The 22880-nt window shown below is 30.9% G+C and overlaps 2 protein-coding genes across 3 annotated transcripts; one reads left to right on the forward strand and one right to left on the reverse strand.

Moving 5' to 3' along the window:
- Nucleotides 1-10636: 10636 nt before the first annotated feature.
- Nucleotides 10637-16221, reverse strand: LOC130818006 (zinc finger CCCH domain-containing protein 49-like). The gene is made up of 5 exons (XM_057684020.1): nucleotides 16001-16221; nucleotides 14898-15038; nucleotides 13500-13769; nucleotides 12475-12698; nucleotides 10637-12035 (listed from the first exon to the last, which is right to left on the reverse strand). Exons 2-5 carry the CDS (start codon nucleotides 15000-15002, stop codon nucleotides 11234-11236), a joined length of 1401 nt encoding a protein of 466 aa, XP_057540003.1. The 5' UTR covers nucleotides 15003-15038; nucleotides 16001-16221; the 3' UTR covers nucleotides 10637-11233.
- A 2330-nt stretch (nucleotides 16222-18551) lies between these two features.
- Nucleotides 18552-21331, forward strand: LOC130818112 (riboflavin synthase-like). 2 transcript variants are annotated; one of them, XM_057684152.1, is made up of 3 exons: nucleotides 18552-18818; nucleotides 19461-19997; nucleotides 20925-21331. In XM_057684152.1, exons 2-3 carry the CDS (start codon nucleotides 19497-19499, stop codon nucleotides 21228-21230), a joined length of 807 nt encoding a protein of 268 aa, XP_057540135.1. In that variant the 5' UTR covers nucleotides 18552-18818; nucleotides 19461-19496; the 3' UTR covers nucleotides 21231-21331. The 2 variants fall into 2 exon arrangements, with proteins under 2 accessions (XP_057540135.1, XP_057540136.1); XM_057684153.1 differs by having other exon boundaries at nucleotides 18552-18741.
- The last annotated feature ends 1549 nt before the right edge of the window (nucleotides 21332-22880 follow it).

The raw sequence follows: 22880 nt of genomic DNA on the forward strand, positions 1-22880 counted from the left end.
GTGGACATATAACAGCCGAACATGTGAAATGAAGTCATTAATGACACAATCAATATTTAAATAAATATATTTTAGATTCTTTTAAGGTTTTAATAACAATTTACGTGGAAATCACCATCTCTAATCATTGTGGATATCAGATATTCATATCCCAAAATAGTATATTTTTTAATCTTTCTTTTCTACACCAATTTTTTTTGGTACAACTAACTATACATAGCAGTGGACCTTGGATTTTTACACCCCTGAGTCCAAGAAATTAATTAGAGGAGTCATAATATATTTTACTTAAAATTTTAAATATTTTTTATTATAATTTGTTTTAAGAAAATCGATATAAATTATAATTTATGATAAAGCTTCGACACTTACACATCTCTTATTACATGTATAGCTTAGTATCTCACAATATGTATTTATGCTAATAATTGACTAAAGAATGTAAATTTTATTGGAAAATTGAATGTAAAATCCTTATCAATTGCCAATAATAATGACTAAATTTATCATTTTATATCTATTACATAAAATTTTATATTTCCAAAATATTTTTATACCTTAAATTTTTTTTAATTATTTTATAAATATTTGATTGGAAACTAATCAAGGATATTAGTATAGGATGTGCAGACTATTCATTTTTAAAAGTATGTTGAATAAACTTGATTGTCATTCAATTGTAGTATGTAGTATATCCGTGTATGCGACACAATTCAATATTTTTTAAAGAATAGTTACGCTTTGAGAGGTGACATAAAAAATTAGACCTAATAATCTGAGAAAAGTGATACATGCTCTAACCGAAATAAGACTAAATTGTTGGTTTAAATAGGGGTAGATGCATGCTTTAAAAGTTGTGGGGTTATAAGAACTTTACGGCTGGAGGCTAGGGCTAGTTGGGGCCAATATTTGGCATTTGCCTGCCGCCACTCATCGACGTATAAGCCCACATGTAGACCACCTTGTCGCCAAGAAAATAACTATATAATCCATTATAAAAGTTTCAATCAAAAGTGGTCTTCTTTTTGCTGTCCACTATTTCTCGACCCCAATTATTTTTAGTAATTCCTCCTCTAAATACTCGCATCTAATTCTGATATGTTGGTGCAAAAAAATATTATTATCATTTATAAATATTATGGAACGGATAAGATATAAGCTTTATATGAACTCTCTCATTATGAGATAAACTTATATAATTAGTTTATTTTTCTAACTGATCACTTTAAGGTTATAAGTGATCACTTTAAGGTTGTAAGTGATCACTCTGAGTACAAAAAGTGATTACTTTAGAATTGTAACTAATCACTTTAAGGTTATAGGTAATCATTCTATGAATATAAAAAGTGATTACTCTAAAATTGTGAGTAATCACTTTAAGATTATAGGTAATTAATTTAAAATGGTAAAGATACTGTGACACCTTTTCATTTGAGAATTTGTGCTTTAGTCCATTGTAAAGTATTGAACTTGATGCAATTGATATAGGATTTATAAACAAATTTCCTATCTCACTCTTTTTAGTGAGCTCACTTGTTTGTCATATAACATTAAGCATAACTCTGAAAAAATCTCAATTAATTATTATTTTTTTTCAGCCTACTCAATAATTAAATAAAATATAACTAAAATTTGAACTATGAATATTATTTAAATAATTGAATATTCCACTTTCTTTCTCTTTTGACTCCATTAGTTTTCATGGATTTGTTTCAAGGTATTCTTAATAAGGAAATCAACTCAACTAAGCTTTATAGCATGCTTTGCGGCGGGCGCCCACCTATTCCAGCTGTGCTAGCTATGTCTAGGCTTGTTAGTAGTTCCATTTTTTAATAGTTTCTTAAAAATTATAAAATGTTAATATTATGAAAGTAGACGATTAAACAATTCAAACAAGATCCCACTTGACTATTTTTCTTTTTACACATTTATCGCAATATACAAAATAAGTTTAAACGATAAACAGTGTCAATTATTATTATATAGCGAGTATTTCAGAACGAAGTAGCTATTGTGTTGCTTGGACTCTTCATTGCTAAATCTTTTTATTATCACCATAAGATTGCATATACTCGGTCTGTCATACTTCATAGATAAAAGACATTTAGGTAATGAAATTTAACAAGCATTTCTATTTCATTAAGAAATTAAGATCAATAAACATGATAGTCTTCCGATTAGAGATGATCAAAATTATCATTCAAATAAAAATTTAGGGGCCATGAACACTCAAGTTTTATTTTTTTTAAAATACTCTTATCGTTAAGCCACATTATTAGTGTATATTAGATAATATTCTGCATATATATATATATATATATATATATATATATATATATATATATATATATATATATATATATATATATATATATATATATAATTAAAGATATTAATAATTTAAATAGAGAGTATATTACTTAATAGGATTAGAACTAGCATAAAACACTTCATTTGTTGTGTGTTGTGTGTTGTGACCTCTCATTTCTTTTTTGCATTCTTCTTAAATCTTTGCAAAGACTTGAGTCTTGACTTTAATATAAATCAAGATTCAAAATTATATGAACTATGAAGTACACGTTGTCTAGAAAGCTACGGTTCTACAAGTCGAATCTTACCTATAAATGCGTCACATTTAATCATACTAGAATAATTCACTACATCTTTAACTAAACATATTAACAAATAAAAATTATAATTAAAATTTATAACTATTTTATAATTACCACCAAAAATATATTTAAAAAGTATGTAGTTTTTTTTGTTAGCATTTACATATTAATAATTCTAATAGTACTAAAAAAATAAAATTTTGTCGTAAATATTATTTTTTTTTGGGTAAATTTTGACTTTGATTTTCACTAATCATTCCATTCTCTTAGCCTACCATATATAAAAGAAATAAAAATAAAAGTTTTAATACTACTAAGTGGAAGACCCGATTCTCATTTAGTTCCACCTTAAAAATTCTAGTATACTCGATAGAATGGAAGGATTAGGTGAGAAGCTCGGTCATAGGCTTTCAGTCCGTTGCACAGGTGATCTAGAAAAGATTTGATTCTTATAATTTCATTAAGTATTAGCTAACAATTTGTTTTGTATGAGACCGTCTCACCCTGAAACTGACCTATATAATTAGCATAATTTTCTAATTGATTACTTTAAACTTATAAGTAATTACTTAAATATATTAAATGTACATGGATCAACCCAATAATAATATTCTTAACCGTTTTCATTTAAGAATTTGTGATTAGATAAAATAACAATTAAGTATGATATCACAATCCAATATCCATGAAAACACAATTGACGGTTGCATAGTATTATTCTATGATTTGAGTCGGCGTATGTGGTAGCCTAGTAAACCACATGAAGATCTCTTAGAATATAGACGTATGTAAAAGCACGTTATATGAATGGTTATCATGCCTTTAATTTGAGGTTGGTTTTGGCTAATGCTAGTGGCAACTATGTATTTGTTATTTTTCAATTTCAACCCTACTAAATATTTTATCTCAAAAACTCTCCTATAAATTTATGTAATATTGCAATTTCAATGAATGGACGAATATATTGTTGTGAGGTTTAAAGACGTTAAGAGATGAGTTGCGCTTAGTGTTCATTCAGGTTATTGAGTTGATTTTAAATCAAGTGTTTCAAGATGGTTTAAAATTAAATCTTATATCCACATGAGTTTTTACATAATTTAAAATTTTAAAATGTATTTTGAAGACAGGTCAAATCAAACTCAACTATTAGATAGATTAATATCAAATATGTTTTGAATACCCACTACAACAAATTTAACTTTTCGCAATATTGAATTTAGTGGCATTAAAAAAATGCCACTGATTTGTATTTTTAGTGTAACTATTTTTAGTTTTTATTTTAATTTCCACTATAAAATGATTTAGTAGTGACACTTTACTTGGCCTTTAATGGTATATGTAATTTTTATTATATTCTATAGTGACATGTATGAGAAACGTCACTAGATCCTATGTCGCGAAAAGTTTTAACATGATTTTTTATTATGCAGCTAAAAGATCTAAAAAATATTACTAAATCCACTATATATACCATTAAAAATATAAAATAGTGATATTTAAATTAAATATCACTAATTATCCCATGAAACACAAATTATATTGTAAAGAACTCAGATCTTATTGAGCACTCATGCCTACTTGTAAATTATCCAATCCACTTTAAATTAATAGTAATAAAATATTCTAAAAAGATTCAGTATCACAAAATAAAGATAGTAAACTTTTCCCCTACTACTTTGGGAACGAACGAAAATAACGTTTGGCTATCACACGTTGGACCAACCAACCTAACTAATGCTATATTTCACTTAATTTGTTATATGATTTAGTTTATTTTGACAAATTTACTTTATTTTTTTTATACCACCTTATTGCTTTTACTTTATATGTAATCTCTTTTAATTCTGAATAATTTACTATTTTGATTTATTATATTTAAATTTTTTAATCACTGTATCAAAAATTAATGAGGCTAAATGGCTGGAACATAAGAATAAAGAGCAATTCATAATTTAGTCTGGAAAAAAGAAAAAAATAATCATAATTTATATTTAATTAAAAAAATTAATTTATCTCCATTGAAGTAAGTATCGCATTTTAGTTTCAATATTCGCTTAATCATCTATTTCCTCTAGCCTACCCTAAAAAAGCACTAAATTAGGACATGATCTAAGCAGGACCACTAAGTGTGCATGCTACTGCTGGTCGCTTACTAATTATTCGCGTCACAGGGGCCAAATTACAGTCAGAAAAGCGTCAATGGTCCCTAAATTGCCTTAAATCTCTTGAGTTTTGAATGATTATCTTAATTATAATAATAATAATTATACTTTGATTAAGAGTTAATGACTAAAAAGATCACTCCGTTGACTCTTAGTTTTACCCCTCGTTTGGTAATCGGTACTAATAATAGGAATGGTAACGAAAAGTAGCGTAATTTTGGTATGAATATCTTTTAACAAGATTAATAGTCATACTTATTCTCCTTCAACAATCTCATTTTATTTACTAAATTCATTCCAATGTTTTATCATTTGAATATATGATATTAGGTGGTAATAGAAAATTGTAAACAAAAAAAATTTTTTTATGATCAAAGGTCATTTCCATGGAATGACCTAATACTTATCATGAAAATTTGTAGTACAAATCATTCTTATTACTATAAACTAGTACCGTTAACCAAAAATATGTCGTTATTAGTATAGAGTTATGACAAGATAGGGTTAAGTGAGAATTAAACCTAAAATCTTACCTTAAAAGTAGTATTAATTCTCCAATTGAGATAAAATCCGATTCTCACTCTTTTGACCTTCATAATCATGCTCAACTTTTTTTATTTTCAATAGTTGCTTGCATGTTAAACCCTAGATAGATAAATAGTGTGTATCCAGATTGTTTGAAAAGAAAAATAGGTTATATTTCAGTTGGAGAATAAATATCACTTTTTCGAGTAGTCATAAGTTTAATTTTTACCTAACTTTCACTTTTCTTAACCTACCAAGTACCATGTAATCACTTGTTAGATTTTTTGCTTTCGCGCACTTCAATGCACTATTAAGACCCTTTACATCTTTAGTAGTTATACACATAATTAAAAATGAAGAATAAGAATATTATTATTTTGTAGATAGTAATTAATGTTCAAGTGTAACAACTAATATAAAACAATACTATTATTAAGTGTACACGGAGAAAATAAGTTTTTAAATTAACATAAACATATCCAATGTCCTTGGAGATTTTAAATCAACAAATGTTCATAACAAATTACTTTGTAGGAATAAGTCGCGTAATTTTTTTATAGTACTTTTAATATGAAATTTATTATGTTTGAGAATATTATATTACATTTGAGAATATTATGTTAGAACGTAACAACAAATTATAAATTGAAATCACTTTATTTATACGTACTATTTAAGACCTAATGTTTATTTTTTTTTACTATTTGTATTATTATTATTATATTATCAAAAACACAATATATTCAAATTTGACTTCAGACTATTAAAATTTCATAAACCAAATATCGGATGATAAACGTATAAGAAGTGGAATCTATGGTTGCTTAAGCCATGACCCGAGTTAATAATTAAAAGTTATTAAAAATTAAATAATGGATGATAAATTTACATAATAGAGATGATTGTTCCACTTATTATACTAGTATTTTGAATTCGTCCGTGTCTTTTATTTATGCTTTAATCAACCACTTACCAAAATGCATCAAACATTCTTTATTGTTAGCTTTTAGTGTCAATCATAAAATATAGATCTTGCACTCTATATATATTGCTTATAAAATTTGAACATGACATATCAACCTTAATTCATTTCATTTTCCAACCCTTCATCAATTCAATCATTAATAATAATCATCACTAATTAAACACTAATCATCTTGTTAATCATAAGCTAATTAAAAGAAAATGGCAAGGCATCAACAAAGAATTGCATGCATGATGATGATTAATATGATTATGATCATCATGATCATGATCTTGCTAACAAGTGTTGATGCACGTGTTTATCATGATTTTTTACCAAAGAAAAATGATAGAAATAATTATGATATTTATAAAATATTTAAAGAATTTGGATATGATGATGATAAACTTGAATATCATCGTAGAAGATTTATGCAAATGGAGAATCAAACAAGTGATAGAGTTGCACCTGGAGGTCCTGCTGCTCAACATCATAAATAAATTATTTTCGGCTGTAATCCCGAGTTTTCGACTTTTCCACGTAGTAGACAAATAATTTTTTTCATTCGCGTAGTAACCCTGAACTTTCAAATTACCCATGTGGTAGATAATAGGTTAAGTTTTTTCGTAAATTAATAAGTACTCATTTTGAACATATTTTCGAAAAAATGTGGGTGATCGCAACGTTTGTTTTATGTTTAAAGAGAATATTTGTCTATCATTTGGAAAAGCCAAAAACTCAGGTAATCACCAAAAATTTCGTTTAATTATGACATGTATGAATTTATTTATGTTTTCAATATTTAAAAATGTTGAATTTGGTTATTAAATTGTAAAATTTGATAATTATATATATATGTTGGATTTTTCGCTTTTCAATTGACTTTTTTGTTGGTGCTTAGATTTTTTATGAGGTTTAACACCGAAAAAAATATATGTAAATGTTTTTCTGGCTATAGAAAATTGGTTTTGAGATATAATAAAAATGATTAAGTTATTTTAGGAGTAGTTTTTTTTAAGTAGATGGATGAATTTGTCAAACATCTCTATAAAAAAATATATTAATAAAAATGGGTTAGACTTTTCGCCATTATTTCTATATTATGGCGACTTGACGAGTTTATTGATTATTATTATTATTATTATTATTATTATTATTATTATTATTATTATTATTATTATTATTATCTAATGGTTAAAATATTGTTTGATGAAAATATAAAGCTAGAAATTAAAGATTTATTTTTTTTCTATTATATTCGTCAAAATCTTAATATAGGCTGTAAAGAAAAAGCAATAGAATGTTATAACTATGATAATAGTTAATAAGAAATTTATATGAATTTTAGCCTCTTGAACAATTATGGTCTAGTTTTGTGGTCTATTCTCACCTTAAGTTATGACTTTGTTGCTTCGTCACTGTAAGTATTTTAAAAGGCAGAAGCGATTTAATGATATTAGGCGGTGTTTATTTGAGTCATCGGAAAGATTTCTGATCAGGTGTTTCAGACTAGTTTAAAATGGAGTTCTGTGTGTCCACATTAATTTTTACAGTTTTTTAAATTCATCTAAAAATTAGATCAAATCAAATTATGTTATAAGGTGGATAAATATCATTCATTAAGTCTGTTTCAAACACGTATATGTTTGGGTAATAAAATCTTATTATAATGTTAGATCCTTGTTATACTCGACTTGCAAAATATAGACCAAATACAGATCAAGTAATGCATTGTTGCTTTACCAACTTGATGGGTTATTTTCTATCAAATTTTGGAACTATTTTCGAACTAATTTTACTTCCATAAGTATTGCCAACTTCATGTATAAATATTAATCTTCTCGCATCGTATTGTATCGGTCACGTTATAAATATTACATATAAAAAAAAATAATATAAATTTTTGATGTTGTTAAGATGTAAAAATTACATTTTGAGTCGTTACAAAACATATCTCACACTTTCGGTTTTAATCCTGTTACCAAATGACTATAGTTATTGTTAGATCACAATCATTACTATATTTTTGCACACTAAGATAATCTGGTGTACTCAGTGTAACATCGTTTGTCAGTTAATTAACTTTTTAAATTCATAATTCGCTCAAAATAACTCAAAAATAACCCAAAATCGTTTATAATTCGCTTTTATTGATTCGCAATTCGAAAAAAATAGTAAATGATGGAACAGTGTGGGTGGTGTACTTTCAAAAGATTTGTTTCTAAAAATAGTAGGATCTACGACTAATTAGTAATTATGGGGTGAATCTTCCACTAAAGAGGTGAACAGTATTTCCTTATTTGTCTTGATGCAGTTTATACAGTTCCTGAACAGCAAAAAATACTGCTGTTAGTCTACCACCACCACCACCATTATATAGACGTGCCTTGCAAAGAAGTATTTTTATTTCTAGGAAAAGTTCGATGTTTAGGTACAAATCCATTCTTAATTTGATCACTTAACGTACTCTTTCTTTTATTAGCATTTGGTTGAAATTAATTTGGAGGCTCCTAATTAGAAATTGCGTACGTTTTGGATCCTACAAATCTCAAAAACTGCCGAAGGTACGGTTTGTTTGATTGTCGATGTTAAATAGTAAAAATGATGATGGAAATTTAGTTTTTTAGTGAGAAAATTTTGTGTACTTTAATCATTTTAGTTTCTTCATAAAATTCATTATTCGAACGAATCATCATTTGGATAGGTAATATTAGATAGAAATGAAAATTAAATTATGAACAAAAAAAACTTTTTTATGATCAAAGTTTCAGCACAATAGAAATAACATGGTACATTTCATAAAAATTAACAGTATAAATTATTGTTATTACTACGATTTAGTACTGACAACTAAAAGGATAATAACAGATAGATATGGGGTACCGAAGTGTTATTGATAGTATCTAATTTCAATGACTCTTTTAAACATAATCTTCAATAGGGCCGAATTCGAATTCAAGTCCGAGTCTAACAGAAAATTTAAAGGTTAAGAATATGATCTTATATTTAGACACTTAATTCATATATATTTAGGACTCATCCAAGACCCTAAGACTTCGAATTTGGATCTAGTTTTCTAAACCCTTAAAATAAGAGTTTGGGTCCAAACTCGACTCTAAAATTAGGGTTTAGATAAAAAATGTTCATCCTTATATTTATTGTTCTCAATTGAACATGAAATTTTTTTTTCAAGTCTCATCTGAAAGTCTCACTTTTCTATCCCTAAATCCCTCCATACAAACACCCCTATAGGCTGTATCACAGTATAAGCATTGTTAATTATGAATAGTATGATCAAGAAGAAATTAAAAACAATGTAAAATAGAAAATCTATTTTGTTATATGTTAAGTTACGTAAGTTTAGTATTCCATACATGAAGTAACAATCCATTGAAAACAACTTGTGCAAACACCCATTACATCTTGGTGCCTTATATAAACACTTCTAGCCAATGCTTAACCTTCAACAATATTGTATCACAAACATCCTCTACATACATTGTACTGAATACATTTTTCTACTTATAAACAATTCATGATATCTAGGGCAATAATGATTATGATCATCCTAGGTTACGCACTTCTTCTAGGGTTATCAATGCTCAATTTTCCTATCGAAGCTACAAGGATGTTGAAGGACAATAGTTTTCGGTTTGTTCTCGATCATCCGGGTGTTGGAAATAGTTACGATAGATCTTTGAGTTCAGTCCCTAGTCCTGGAGTTGGACACAAATATGGTCGGTTTCTACAATCTATTCCTAGGCTTGGTGTTGGAAAAAATCATGAGCTTTTATTGAATTCAAATCCAAGTCTCAGAGTCAGACATAACTACGACAGATTTTTGAAATCTGTTTCTAGTCCTGGTGTTGGAAATAACCATGAACGTTCATTATATTCAGTTTCAAGTCCTGGAGTCGGACATGACTACAACAGATTGTTGGAATCTGTTCCTAGTCCTGGTGTTGGAAATAACCATGAACGTTTATTACATTCAGTCCCAAATCCTGGAGTTGGACATAATTACAACAGATTTTTAAAATATGTTCATAGTCCTGGTGTTGGACATGACTATAAACAATCTTTACACTTTGTTCACAAGGTCAAATTTGAAAACAAGTATTGATCATTCTATGCCGTCGTTCATCATCCTAATGCCAAAATATGAAACCTTCTTCGCAAAATGTTCCTAGCTTGAATTTCAAATACATAAGCTGAAGTCCATATTGTAATATATCCTTATTTCTTAGTCTAAGTACTGTTATAGACACATTTGTACTAAATGTCTACTGTCACTAATTCTTATAGTACTTTGTTTTCAAAGCAATACTTATAATAAATTTTTCAAAATACGAATTTCATCGCTTTAATGTTAAATTTGATATTATTAACGGCTACTTAGAAACTATAAGTTTGCTTGTAGTAGTATTACATTGACTTGAGACAATTGCCACCTTGCCGATCTTTTTCGTAGTTGCACCGTGCATGATACGATAAGTCGGGTAGATTTTGATGTCAATCAACACAGTCACAATCGAAAACATCTAATGAGATCTGAGTTAACGGTTTTCTTTCAATGCCATTGATGCATCCATACAACCAGCCAAAGTCTACAGCAATTCCTTGATCCCCTTTTTGTTCCAAGGATATAACCAGTTCAGCCACTCTTGTGAGATACCATCTCTTAAAGAGACGAACTCAAAGCAAGAAGTCCACACTCTTATTAATTAGGCTATTTAGCCCATATATCTAATGCGTCTCTCACAACAAGTTGTGTAACCGGTAAGCATTAATAAATATTTATCGGAAAATACAAGCAACCCAATGCTATGAGGTCAAAATTACCTAGATGTTACATAAATTTCAATTTGGGTGAGTTTAGCTTACTATAAAGGATGTCAAAATAGAGGCATAACTCAATAAATTCTGATTAAATATCTAGAAATCCTAGGTGATGCAGGCTGCAGATACTACTACTTCGGCTGAGATGCTGGAGGTTGGGGAGTTGCGGTAGGTTGGTGGTGCGGGTATTGGGCTGGAGGGTAATGCTGGTAATGAGGAGGCGGTGGTGGTGGCATATAACCATAAGGTGGGTAAAACGGTTGTTGATAGTGACCCGAGGAAGGCGGCATACCCGGGTAGCCATATGGTTGGTGTACTTGAGGCTGCTTTTCAGATCCGTTTTTGTTTTCCTCCAACCCAGATGCACTATTTGAGGATCCTTCATGAGATGGGATGAGCGCACCCATTCGTTGTGGATCCATAGATGGGTAGAACGCTCTATCCTGCTGCGGTGGGAGTGGAATATTAAAATACGGCACCGGTGCAGAGATCTGATCCTGACTTGTGCCAGGAGGAAGAAGTTGAGTCTGTTGCTGAGATATGACGGCTCTAGGAAGCATCCCACTGTGTGCCACTGCAGCCTGTTGTGCTGCTTGTTCAGCGACATCTGTCTCAGGCTTGGGCTGTTGAGGTCTACCCCACATTAGCTTCAGCCTCAGACCCCTTATGACGAGTTTGTTCGATAGTTCTTCTGCAGCCTTTTCTGCGGCTTCTCGAGTGGTGTATGTCACAAAAGCGCAAGCTCGCTGGAGAACCATCCGAATAGACTCTATTTCACCATGGGCATAAAAGTTATCTCTAAGGTCTTGCTCGGTAATTCTGGCATCAAGTCCACCCACATATAGAGTCTTGATGCTCTCATCCTCTGGAGGCTCGAGTGTCTGCATTTCACCAGCCTTGTTGAGCAGCTTCATTGCAACTGGGTCGTTCACTCTGTTAACAAAGTAAACCATGATCAGGGTCAAGTTGTACAATTGAAATGAAACAGATAAAGGGCCAAAAAAACGGAACACCGATAATGTAAACAGTTTCAAACTAACAGAAATGACAGCGTGAAAGATTAAATTAGTACATCTTTTCCCTTCCCCAATACCCCCACATTCTTTCCTTCAGCGCCACTCCCATGATATGGCCAAAAAAACACCACAGAGCTAAATGGCCCTAAGTCCATGCAATAACCTAGGGAGCCATCCTCTCAAAAGATTGCAAATGAGCATCCTTCATATAGTGCGCCGCCTAGGGATGATGTATTTAGTCATATTTTACGGAAGATATGGAGATCTCTAATTTACCGAATTAAAAATGAAGCTAAGCATCCATGGGTTGAATACTAGTGCACCAAAGTGAGACAAAGAAGAGACTTTTTACTTACCCATAGTAACGGTCCTTGATGTTTTGTTGTGAGAGCTCCCCGGTGTCAGGCATCTCATGCCTGTAAGGACACTCAGAACCTCTAGTACATTCACCTCTGATATAGAAACTGCAAACGTGAGCTCTGTTTCTTTTGTAATACGGTGTTGTTCTCTGAAGCTTCAAAATAGTGTCATTAGCCAGCACCTTTCCATAAGAGGAATCATAATCCAGACCAGCTCTCGCCTATCAAAAAACAATTAAAAAAACTTGAAAATTTACTTTCCCAAACAAATAAAAGCAAAACAAAATAATAACATAAATCTCAATCTTTGTTCATTGTTGAATACAAAAAACAGCATAATTTCCAATGTTACATGCTTCACATAAAGGGGTTTGAATGCCAAGATGAAGAGCTCTACTGGCCAGAATATCACACTTACACCCAGACCCGGTAATCACAGACAAGACCGTTAGAAGCAAGGTAGGATAAGGGGATAATCACCCCCAAGGAACCCGTAGAGGGGTTTGGTCCGAAGTCCCAACCTCTCGGTTGTGACATGTGAGACACGGAATTTATCACTAAGACACACCTTGCTTGGCTATGGGATAAATAATACTCCTATGAGATAGCTCAAAGTAGGAGTTAATAACGTTGGTGACAACTGACAAACATCATGGGCCCCGCTTTTTGTTGCTTCTTTCCCTCTATATAATGCACAACTAAAAGTCACTTGCATAACAATTTGTTTGACTAGAGGTAAAATAGAGCACCTCCTTCACCTGGCTACACCTGGGCAGGTCGGATGTGTCCAAAACCATATCATCACTAACCCTAGTGCCGAGAAGCTCTTGTCGGCTATTAGAGAAAATCCACTTGTTCGGTCAGATATTCCTCTCCCTCAACTAAAACTAACAAATAACACCTTCTGATTTCGAGAAAACAAAATAGACATTTAAAAAAAGCAATCTTAAAAGGGAGGATACTCATTGCCCAAGATGGCAACAATATATCCTTCTATTAATATAAAAACAATAGGTACATACCTTGCGGTCATGTTCCTCTGCAAAATATTCCCTATTGACATCACTCTTGGGGATGGCATCATTGGTATTGATGCTAAGGGCAGTATCTCGAACTTGAACAGGCAAACCATACTCAAGATCCAAAAGGCATACTTGACATACATTTTTCAATTTACAGCATGTCTGGCAAATCTCAGTTTTCTTATATCTTGCATCTCTACCAGGTCTCCATCGGAAAACTGTAAATGGCCTTGTGCAGATCTTACATTCTTTATCGTATTCTGCTTTTGTCTGCAAGAAGAACATAATCAATATTGAAAAAGTTCCCTCAAAATTAAAGAGATAAAATACAAAAAAAAAAGTTCATATACATTGGAGAACTAGCTAAGTTGAGAAAACACCCAAAAGAAAATTTATATGTTTAAATACCATATTAATAAATTTCCCGAAAATCCAATAACATCAATATGATGATTAAACGATTATGAAGAAGCTCAAGAAGTATGTATCATAAATATCCCAAAAAATCATTAAGAAAGAGGGAGTCCATAGTTAGTTTCCTCCTCGATAATCGATATACAGTTAATCAATGAAGTTATCAAGCAGTAACAATCTCCCCAAGCTATCCAAAAAAGCATACACAAAACCTTAGTGATGTAATCCGGCACAGTTCATTTAGTAATTATATAATTTGAGCTTGGCTCATGAGCAACTCATATTATTCATTTGAGTTTACAACCAGCTTATTTCATATGGGGGCATTCGTTTCCATAAACCAGCCATTTGTGTTCGAAATTTGTTTAGAAATTTAAATTATTATCAAAAATCCCATCACAATTGCACGAGTAATGACATCAAATCTAATAATAGACATGCAATCAAAAGTACAAACAATTCTTAAATCAATACTATCATGTAAATGAACTGTTCATGAACTTACAAATAAACGAATAGTAAGATTCTCTCAACTATTATAAATAACGACCAAAGACGAGTTATAGTCGAGCTCAAATCTGAGTGTCTCATCTCATTTCTACCACTAACTTGTTAGATAGTAAATGACAGTCATATAGGGGTATATATGGCAAGCTCCTACTTGTGTTAAAAGCCACAAAATACAAATGCTGTGAATTTGTGAACCATACGAGGACAACACTCTGATTGTGAATGAATATCACTCTAATTCAAAATTATAACAGCACAAGCATTTACTGGCTACGGCATGCAGGTTCTACAATAAGAGACTTATTTTTGTTTTCATATAACTTAAAAAAACATTTCAAAAAATCTCAAAATAAGTAATAATAACACCACGTGATTCACTAAAAAGCATTAGAGTTTCAAACAACAAGATGGAAAACTATTTCAGTAACTTTAAACATGAAACAAAGGAAGTTAGTATATAATGGGGAAGCATACCATGCGGACATAGGGATTGTCACCAAGGCAAGATTCACATATAATGGGGAAATCAGAACGTTCCCACCCATCTGCTTCGAGATCTCGGAGTAGCCGATGCGCCATCAGTGTTGTTCTCAAGAATCAACAATAGTACAATACCTATTATTCAGGTGAAAGAAAAATTGTAGCCAAAAAAACTTAAAAGCACCTTGTGTTGGAGGAAAAAATATATACAAGTACATCCTTAACAAGAACATATGGAAATTAGTAGAAGTGTAAAACTCTAATCGTCTCTTAACCCTAATTCCTCGTCCCCCCTGCACCTTTGTTTTCACTTTTTCCCAAAAGATTAATTAAATGAAACGGAAGTGATTTTGATTCAGATGTTGCAGGCTACAGCATCCGTGTCCAATGTCCATGATTCCATCCAGATTCCAGATTGACAACCAGGCTTACCCTTTGAGTCCAAGCCAAATTTACTTTATATAAGCTTAAATTTTGTGTAAGGAGTTTATTGGTCACCTTAAAATGCATTAATACACAATTGGTTACTTAAAGCATTCAGGAATCAGGCCCTAGTTTGATCGTTCCTGAAGGTATTCTTCCTGATCATATCCAATTCACCTACCTTTAAAAGTACTACAGTAACACATAATAAAATCTTGGAGGCTCCTAAATCACCAATGAGATCAAAGGGCACGTAAACTTTTCATATAATTCTTACCATTTTCTAAAGTGCAAAAACAAAGGAACAATTAAAAAAAATTAAAAAAATTAAAAAAAAATAAAAACTGAACTTCTAATTATTCCACCCACAACCCCAAAAAACTATCTCAAATTTGATTTCCACTACATAACTAGATTCAATTATCCTAATTCTCTAATTTGTAGTGCAAAAACGCATAATCACAATACAACCCACCAACAACATTCCAATTTTCGAATTTCATTACAAACCCTAGCCCTTAAAACAACATAAGACCTTGATAAATTGAACAGAAAGAAGAAAAAAATCAAAAAGTATACGATCTCTGAATCAAATTACTAAACGAATCAAAGATAATATATTTAGTTTATAGGAAAACCTATAAATTACTAGCCAAAGATAACAGTAAACTTACTATAGCGAAGAAGTTGTTTTCAGTCTTTCGATTTGGGGAAAATCGGGATTCTTGAATTTTAAATAAGCTCTAAGTGAAGAAGCTTCACAATCAGAATTGTTCTCCAGAGTCCAGAATAATGGACGAGACTCGAAAGGGGAATTTCGCAATCAGGAATTAAGCACTATTAGTACTACTAGTGATTCTAGCCTTCTAGGGGATGTTTAGCCGTTGGGTCTTCACTTTCTAAATTATTTTTTGCCCTTACTATTATTTTTTAAATTTTAATATCTCTCGCATAAACTCTTTCAACACATTCAGTTAGTTATTTGATCATATTGTATCCAAAAATAATTTATATCATCATTAACATTTTGCGTCATGGCACCAAAAAGGTAGGAATAAGTTTGAGAAAAACTCTGATTATCACTCATTGTCACACTAAGTATTGGGAATAATATGCAAAAATATTTCGCCTATATAGTGACGTCATTTAACTATAAACAAGGTTTATTTGAGATGAAGATTGAACGTGAGTACGCCTGTAAGAAAAGGGTAAAAAGGTGCACACGGTTAATCTTGCTAAAGACTTGCATATGTGAAAGAACATAAAAATCAAGTTTGAACGAAGCCATAAACATATGGATTGTGGTAGTTCTTGGGGTTGTGGATTCTTCTTTTAACACTTTTACTATAATAGACACGTATATGACAAGTTTTGAAATCTACTGTGATAAAGCATATTGATCACCTTATTCAGGATCCCAAACCCATCGGTGATGACTCTAAAAAAAGGATAGATGCAAATCGAACTCGCACATCTGGGTTCCTAAATGAGATTAATGAGTTTGCATGTCGGCAACGTTCATGTAAAATTAATCGAGAACATGGTCACAACAAGAAAATTGGTCATCTATGAAATGTGCACTTATGTGATAATGCTAATTTGTTTTCCTTAGCCTTTTCAAAGATTAATGTTCAACGTTTTCATGTAGTTGTTTATGTTCTTAATTTTTAACATCAATGTAGCCATTAGTATATGAGTTGAGACATATTATTAAAAATCAGGGCATTATGAAAACAAATTATGTTTTAGAGCTGTGAAATTCTTAAATATCGAGATTTTTACGTTTTAAATATACACTTGTTGAATTTGTCAATTATTTTCATAAGACGATTGAAAATGCTAGTGTTTTTCCTAAAAAGTGTTCATAATTTCAGCGATTTTATGCACGTTTTTTGCGAGAATTCCTCGAGCCTACATGTATGCTATTTAGGAATTCAATATTTAGGCAACTTTATTTTGAGAATTTTAGTTATGAATATGATCTATTCATTAATGGCATAGACATATTCGCAAGAATAAGGATCCTAATATATATTCTCTAAAAAATATTCAAATGTTTATAATCATTATTTTAAAATTATGTTTCGAGGTTTAAAATTTAATTTTTATAACATAAAATCTTTAAATTTCCCCTCTAAACTTCCGAAACTAAATTAGTTACTCTCCTGTGAGATAGTCTTAGACGTGTAACTGGTCCAGATCCAATAATTTTTTAAAAATATTATGACATACTAATTTTAAGACTTAAAAGGGCAATTTCAAGATTTAAAAATCCAATTTTAAGACCAATTTCAAAGTTTTTAATATCAACTTTAATGTTTTAGTCATCCTATTTTAAAGTTGAAATGAGAATGTAATGTCATGTAATTACTCTTTTAAGTCTTAAAATTGATTTTTTAAGTATTGAAACTGTCGAATTCCACGACTTAAAATGTCAATGCCAAATCCTCGAAATCGGTCTTTTAAATTTTTTGAATTGGTCTTTTTAACTCTTAAAATTGATATTTTAATTTGTTAAATCGGTAAAAAAAATATATATACAATTAGGCCGGCCCAATAAGACGCGTCTCATAAGTAAGCTCACCCATGTTTTTGTGAAACTAAATTAGGCTAAAATGGAAATCGTAATGTAAAATTCATGAATAACTAAAAATGCACTTACAAATGGAAAACCAAACCTACAATACATAATTACTTACAACAAAAACATTTATTATTCATTTATTTATTTTTATTATTTTTTTATATATAAGTTAAATAATTAGGTGAGATCTTGCTTAAAATAATACTCCTTCCGAACCAATTTAGTTGTCCCATTTCCTTATTTGGCAAAGTCTTCTTAGTTGTCTCATTTTTATTTTTGTCAATCTTTTTTTACCTAAATATCCTTAGTTCACATAAGTAATTACGAATATACCCCATATACATTACTTGTCCAACTACCCTTCACAACTTACCTTTCACAATTTACCCTTCACTACTTAATCTTTACTACTTACCCTTCACTACTTAATCTTTACTACTTACCCTTCACTACTTAATCTTTACTACCTACCCTTTTTAATGGACCCCACAACATCCTTAATAATCGTGTCCAAGCAAATGGGACATCTAAATTGGTTCGGAGGGAGTATAAATTTTTAGATAGAGATAATGATATTAAAATTTAAACAAATGCATTAGATTAGTAAAAAATCAAACGTCCCGACTTTTGCAATATCTCAAATTCAAAAGGGAGGAGTAAGGCTGTTACGTGTTAGCAATGAAGAACAAATCTATTACCAAGTGGAGGGCATCTTAAAGAGTGCAGAAACATGCCTAAACCAAATTAGGGCATGATTCATGAGTTTGACTAAAAATGATTTGTTGATCGAAGGAATTCCAATTAATAATTCTGGGATCCTTCTTTATGTCGGTGAGTCTTCTCATTCTGTTCTATCTCTATACTTCTTCTCAATCCGTTTCCATCTTTTTGCTTTCAATCTGGTTCTGGTAAGTGTTTCATTTCCTCTCGTTTTCTTATTATTTGTTAATTTCATTGTTCTTCTTTTAATTTGTTGTTTGATTGATTGTTCTGTATATTTTGAATCTTGTTTTCGTTGTATTATTAGATTTGTTATATAATCAATTTTTTACGGCAAATCTCCTGTGAGACAGCCCTATTTTCAGCTCATAATTTTGAAATTGTTATTTTAAAGTTTAAAAGGGACATTTTAGACCTTAAAATAGACGTAAGTCTTGGATTTAACAAATTTTAAACCGAAATAGACACTCTGAGTCTTGAAATAGAATTTTACGGTTGGAGTAGCTAAGTAAAAAATTCAATAAGTAAAAAATTAAATTAAGACCGTGGAGAAGGAAAATTGAGGCTTAGAGCAAGGGTCCTAAGTGTTAGATTTAGCTTTTTAAATCTTGAAATGGTTGTAAATCTTGAAATGGTTGTTTTAAGGCTTATATTCAGCTAAGTATAAGATTGTAGCCAGCCACAACTAATAATGTACAGGTTACAGAATCAGAACCTAATCTAATTTTACATTTTATTGTGCTACTCCTGTCCTGTCTGCTAGATCAAGTTATATGGGTTTTAATGGGAAACATATTCTAATGGCTGTTATATTTCAATTTACTCTGCAGCTTCTAAATACCTGTTTGAGCCAAAATTAGCCAAATATGGCAAGCACAGCATCTTTATCCCTGTTATCTCCCATGCTCTCTACACACAAACCCACATTATGTACCCTCAATAACTCCAATGGACATATTAAATTCAACCCAAATCTAAAAAATTCAGTATCCAAACTATTTAACACTACCCCAAAACCTCAGTTCCTGAGATTTCAATACATGAGAAATCAAATAAGTTCCATGTTTACTGGCATTGTTGAAGAGATTGGACAAGTTAAGGAAATGGGTACTGGTGAAGATGGTGGATTTCACTTGAAAGTTAGGGGGAAAATTGTCCTCCAAGATGTGAATCTTGGAGACAGTATTGCAGTTAATGGAACATGTTTAACTGTGACAGAATTTGATGCTAATACGTCGGAATTCACCCTTGGTTTAGCACCTGAGACGCTTAGGAAGACGACGCTATTGGAGCTTGAACCAGGCTCACTTGTTAATTTGGAACGAGCTCTTCAGCCTACTACAAGGATGGGTGGTCATTTTGTTCAGGTTAGTTGTTCATTCATTATTCAATGAGGTGTTTATGGACACTAAAATTAAGGGCATTAAGTTTCCTTTCCATTTTTATGAGATTGACACACTAATAGTAAGAGGAGTATAATTTAATTTATGGTTGAACTATAAGACTAAAAATTAGTGGGTGGAAGAAATATACGAATCAGTAAAAGAGAATGAGTTTGTAGATAGATTAAAAGAGAGAAAGTTGGAGCCAAACAAAAAATGTTTAGTTTTAAAGGGTCAAACTAAAATGAAAAGTATGTCAAACTTATGGGGATGAAGAGAGTTCTACATTAGTTTATATAATTTTGCTGTAGTTTAATACTTATTGTTAGGCTAGAGTCTTTGAGAAATTGTAAATTGTACGGTGAATAGAGTGTAATATTGCGTGTTATTACTATAATAGCTCTAAGTGTTTTCTAGTATACATGCTCAATTGTATTGTATATATGTTGCTCCATAGACCTTATCCCAAATAAATAGCTCTAACTATTATGAGGTTGTGATAGCTTAGTGGAGCTAGCCTTCGCCCTTTGGCTTCCTAATAATGTCCTTGGACCGAATCTTCATACTCCTTTTTGTCGGAAGCGAGGTAACAAAGAGGTTGTTTATGATTCTGTAAACTCTGTATGGTGGGAATTCACTTGATATTAGAGTGATGACATGTTATTGATCTTATTTTGTGTCACTTTATTTTAAAAATAGAAAAACTATAATGATACATTTCATTATTCTAGTGCCATTAAGTGACTTCCACATAGGCGTGGTTTGAAGGGTAACAAAGAGGTTGTTTATGATTAATCATTGATAACAAACATTATCTACAACAACTTCATATAAATAAGAAGAGCACGTAATTTAAAATATCTTTCTAATTTAATCCGTTATATAATGCTAAACCAAAGAACTATACTCCAGGGACATGTTGATGGGACAGGTGAAATTGTATCACTTACCGAAGAAGGAGATTCATTGTGGGTGAAAATAAAAACAAGTCAAGAGATACTCAAGTACATTGTACCAAAAGGGTTTATTGCAATTGATGGTACAAGTTTGACTGTGGTGGATGTCTTTGATGAAGAAGGTTGCTTCAACATAATGTTAGTTGCTTATACTCAGCAAAATGTGGTGATACCATTGAAAAATGTTGGCCAAAAGGTGAATTTAGAGGTTGATATATTAGGTAAATATGTGGAGAGACTTCTTAGCCCCAAATTAGCATGAATGATATGAAATGTATGATTTTGAACATGTTCTTGCTAACCATTTTACTAAACACCTTTCATGTAAAATGTTGTGAGATTTGAGTATCTTTTTGACCGTAATCTTATTATCTCCTTCGATAAGTATATCGTATGTCGCTTTATAATCCTCCTCAGACCCTGATATTGGGCATGGTGATGACATGAAGAGCAAGTTCTTAATATTTTTTGAGAAATTTCACGTGATAACTTTGAGGTTTTGGGTTTTTCATGTGACAATTAAAGCTTTTAAAAAATTCACAAGGTAAATCTTGAGGTTTACCAAATTGTTCCACCGTGACCTTTTTGCACATAAAACGTTAGCAAATGTTAATTTCGAAGCTTTAAGATTGTTGTATGCCTATTTATGTGACTCATCATTTTAAATGCCAAAATTATATTGTAATGAGTGGGAAGGGGAGTACAATCTAATAGAGTTTCATCATAAATTTTATTTTTAGTTATTTCAGATTAATTTTCTCTATGAATTGTATGTTTGGCTGATTCTTTTCTTCTTTATTAGCTAAGTTCATTTCAATTCAATATTAACAATTTAATCTTATGAAGACTATGAAATGCTACCGTAGCGAGTGTAAGAGCTCTATTTCTCGTAAAATTAAATTTAATTAAATTTGACTTATTTATGTTTGATATTCATATGTTTAGTAAGATTTAGTCTAGTATCGTTCAATTGCAAATGTTGAAAATAACATGGTCTCGCGTAAGAACGTTTTATTTTTAAAGTAGTCCTTTTCAACTATTAATAAAACACATCTATTGAGGATATGTGCACTTCGCGGTATACATCAGATATTTGGTGACGGTTACATTATCACACTTTCAGCAGTTTCATTATCTTTGGTGACGGTTTGGTATATTTGGTGACGGTTACATTATCACACTTTCAGCAGTTTCATTATCTTTGGTGACGGTTTGGTGACGGTTTTTTACTAATTCTACGGTTACCATCTTGTATTATATAAATATTGGTTGGAGTTAATGAAAGGACAACACAGATTATTCCCATATTATAGTTTTCTCATGGTATCGGAGCCACGTTAAACACTAATTTTTCTAACAACATCACTATATAACTTTTTTACCAACTAATTACCTTCATAAATATATTTACCTAATTTGAAGGTAGTTTATAACAAATAACAACTATTTTATATGTTTTATACTCCATTGGATTCACATTAAATTTGGAAATTAAAATCACTTCATTACAAAAAATTAATTTTAAAAGTTTCTGATTTGCATATAATAAAGATGTTTTCCAACTACTAACTTAACTTTCAATCATCTCCACAAAAGAAATTAAACTTGCTAGGTTTATTATTTTCGATTTGTTATTTTTATTTTAGCTTATATGTAATTAAGTTGTCAATTAATTCAATTTTAAAGCAATTCTTTTAAAAAAATTCTATTTCGATTAATGAAATGTAATTTTGTACTAGTTTAGTTTACCTAAAGAGGACAAACTCTTAAACGCTCACGTCACAATGAATTGTGACAAACCTATGACCCAATTCGATTAAGGGGGTTTAAGTATTTGACCCGTAACTTTTAAAAAAGTAATACGATTAATACGGATTAGCGGGTCATCGATCGGATTTTTTTGAACAGGATC

The sequence above is a fragment of the Amaranthus tricolor genome, chromosome 7 (assembly GCF_026212465.1).
Source record: "Amaranthus tricolor cultivar Red isolate AtriRed21 chromosome 7, ASM2621246v1, whole genome shotgun sequence".
Taxonomy (NCBI): Eukaryota; Viridiplantae; Streptophyta; class Magnoliopsida; order Caryophyllales; family Amaranthaceae; genus Amaranthus; species Amaranthus tricolor.

Excerpts from the sequence above, each read along its gene's own strand:
- LOC130818112 (XM_057684152.1), top strand. The coding sequence starts at position 19,497 with ATGGCAAGCACAGCATCTTTATCCCTGTTATCTCCCATGCTCTCTACA. Across the intron at positions 19,998-20,924 it reads TGGGTGGTCATTTTGTTCAG|GGACATGTTGATGGGACAGG; the intron begins GTTAGTTGTTCA and ends ACTATACTCCAG.
- LOC130818006 (XM_057684020.1), bottom strand. The coding sequence starts at position 15,002 with ATGGCGCATCGGCTACTCCGAGATCTCGAAGCAGATGGGTGGGAACGT. Across the intron at positions 13,770-14,897 it reads ACAATCCCTATGTCCGCATG|ACAAAAGCAGAATACGATAA; the intron begins GTATGCTTCCCC and ends TTCTTCTTGCAG. Across the intron at positions 12,699-13,499 it reads CAGAGGAACATGACCGCAAG|GCGAGAGCTGGTCTGGATTA; the intron begins GTATGTACCTAT and ends GTTTTTTGATAG.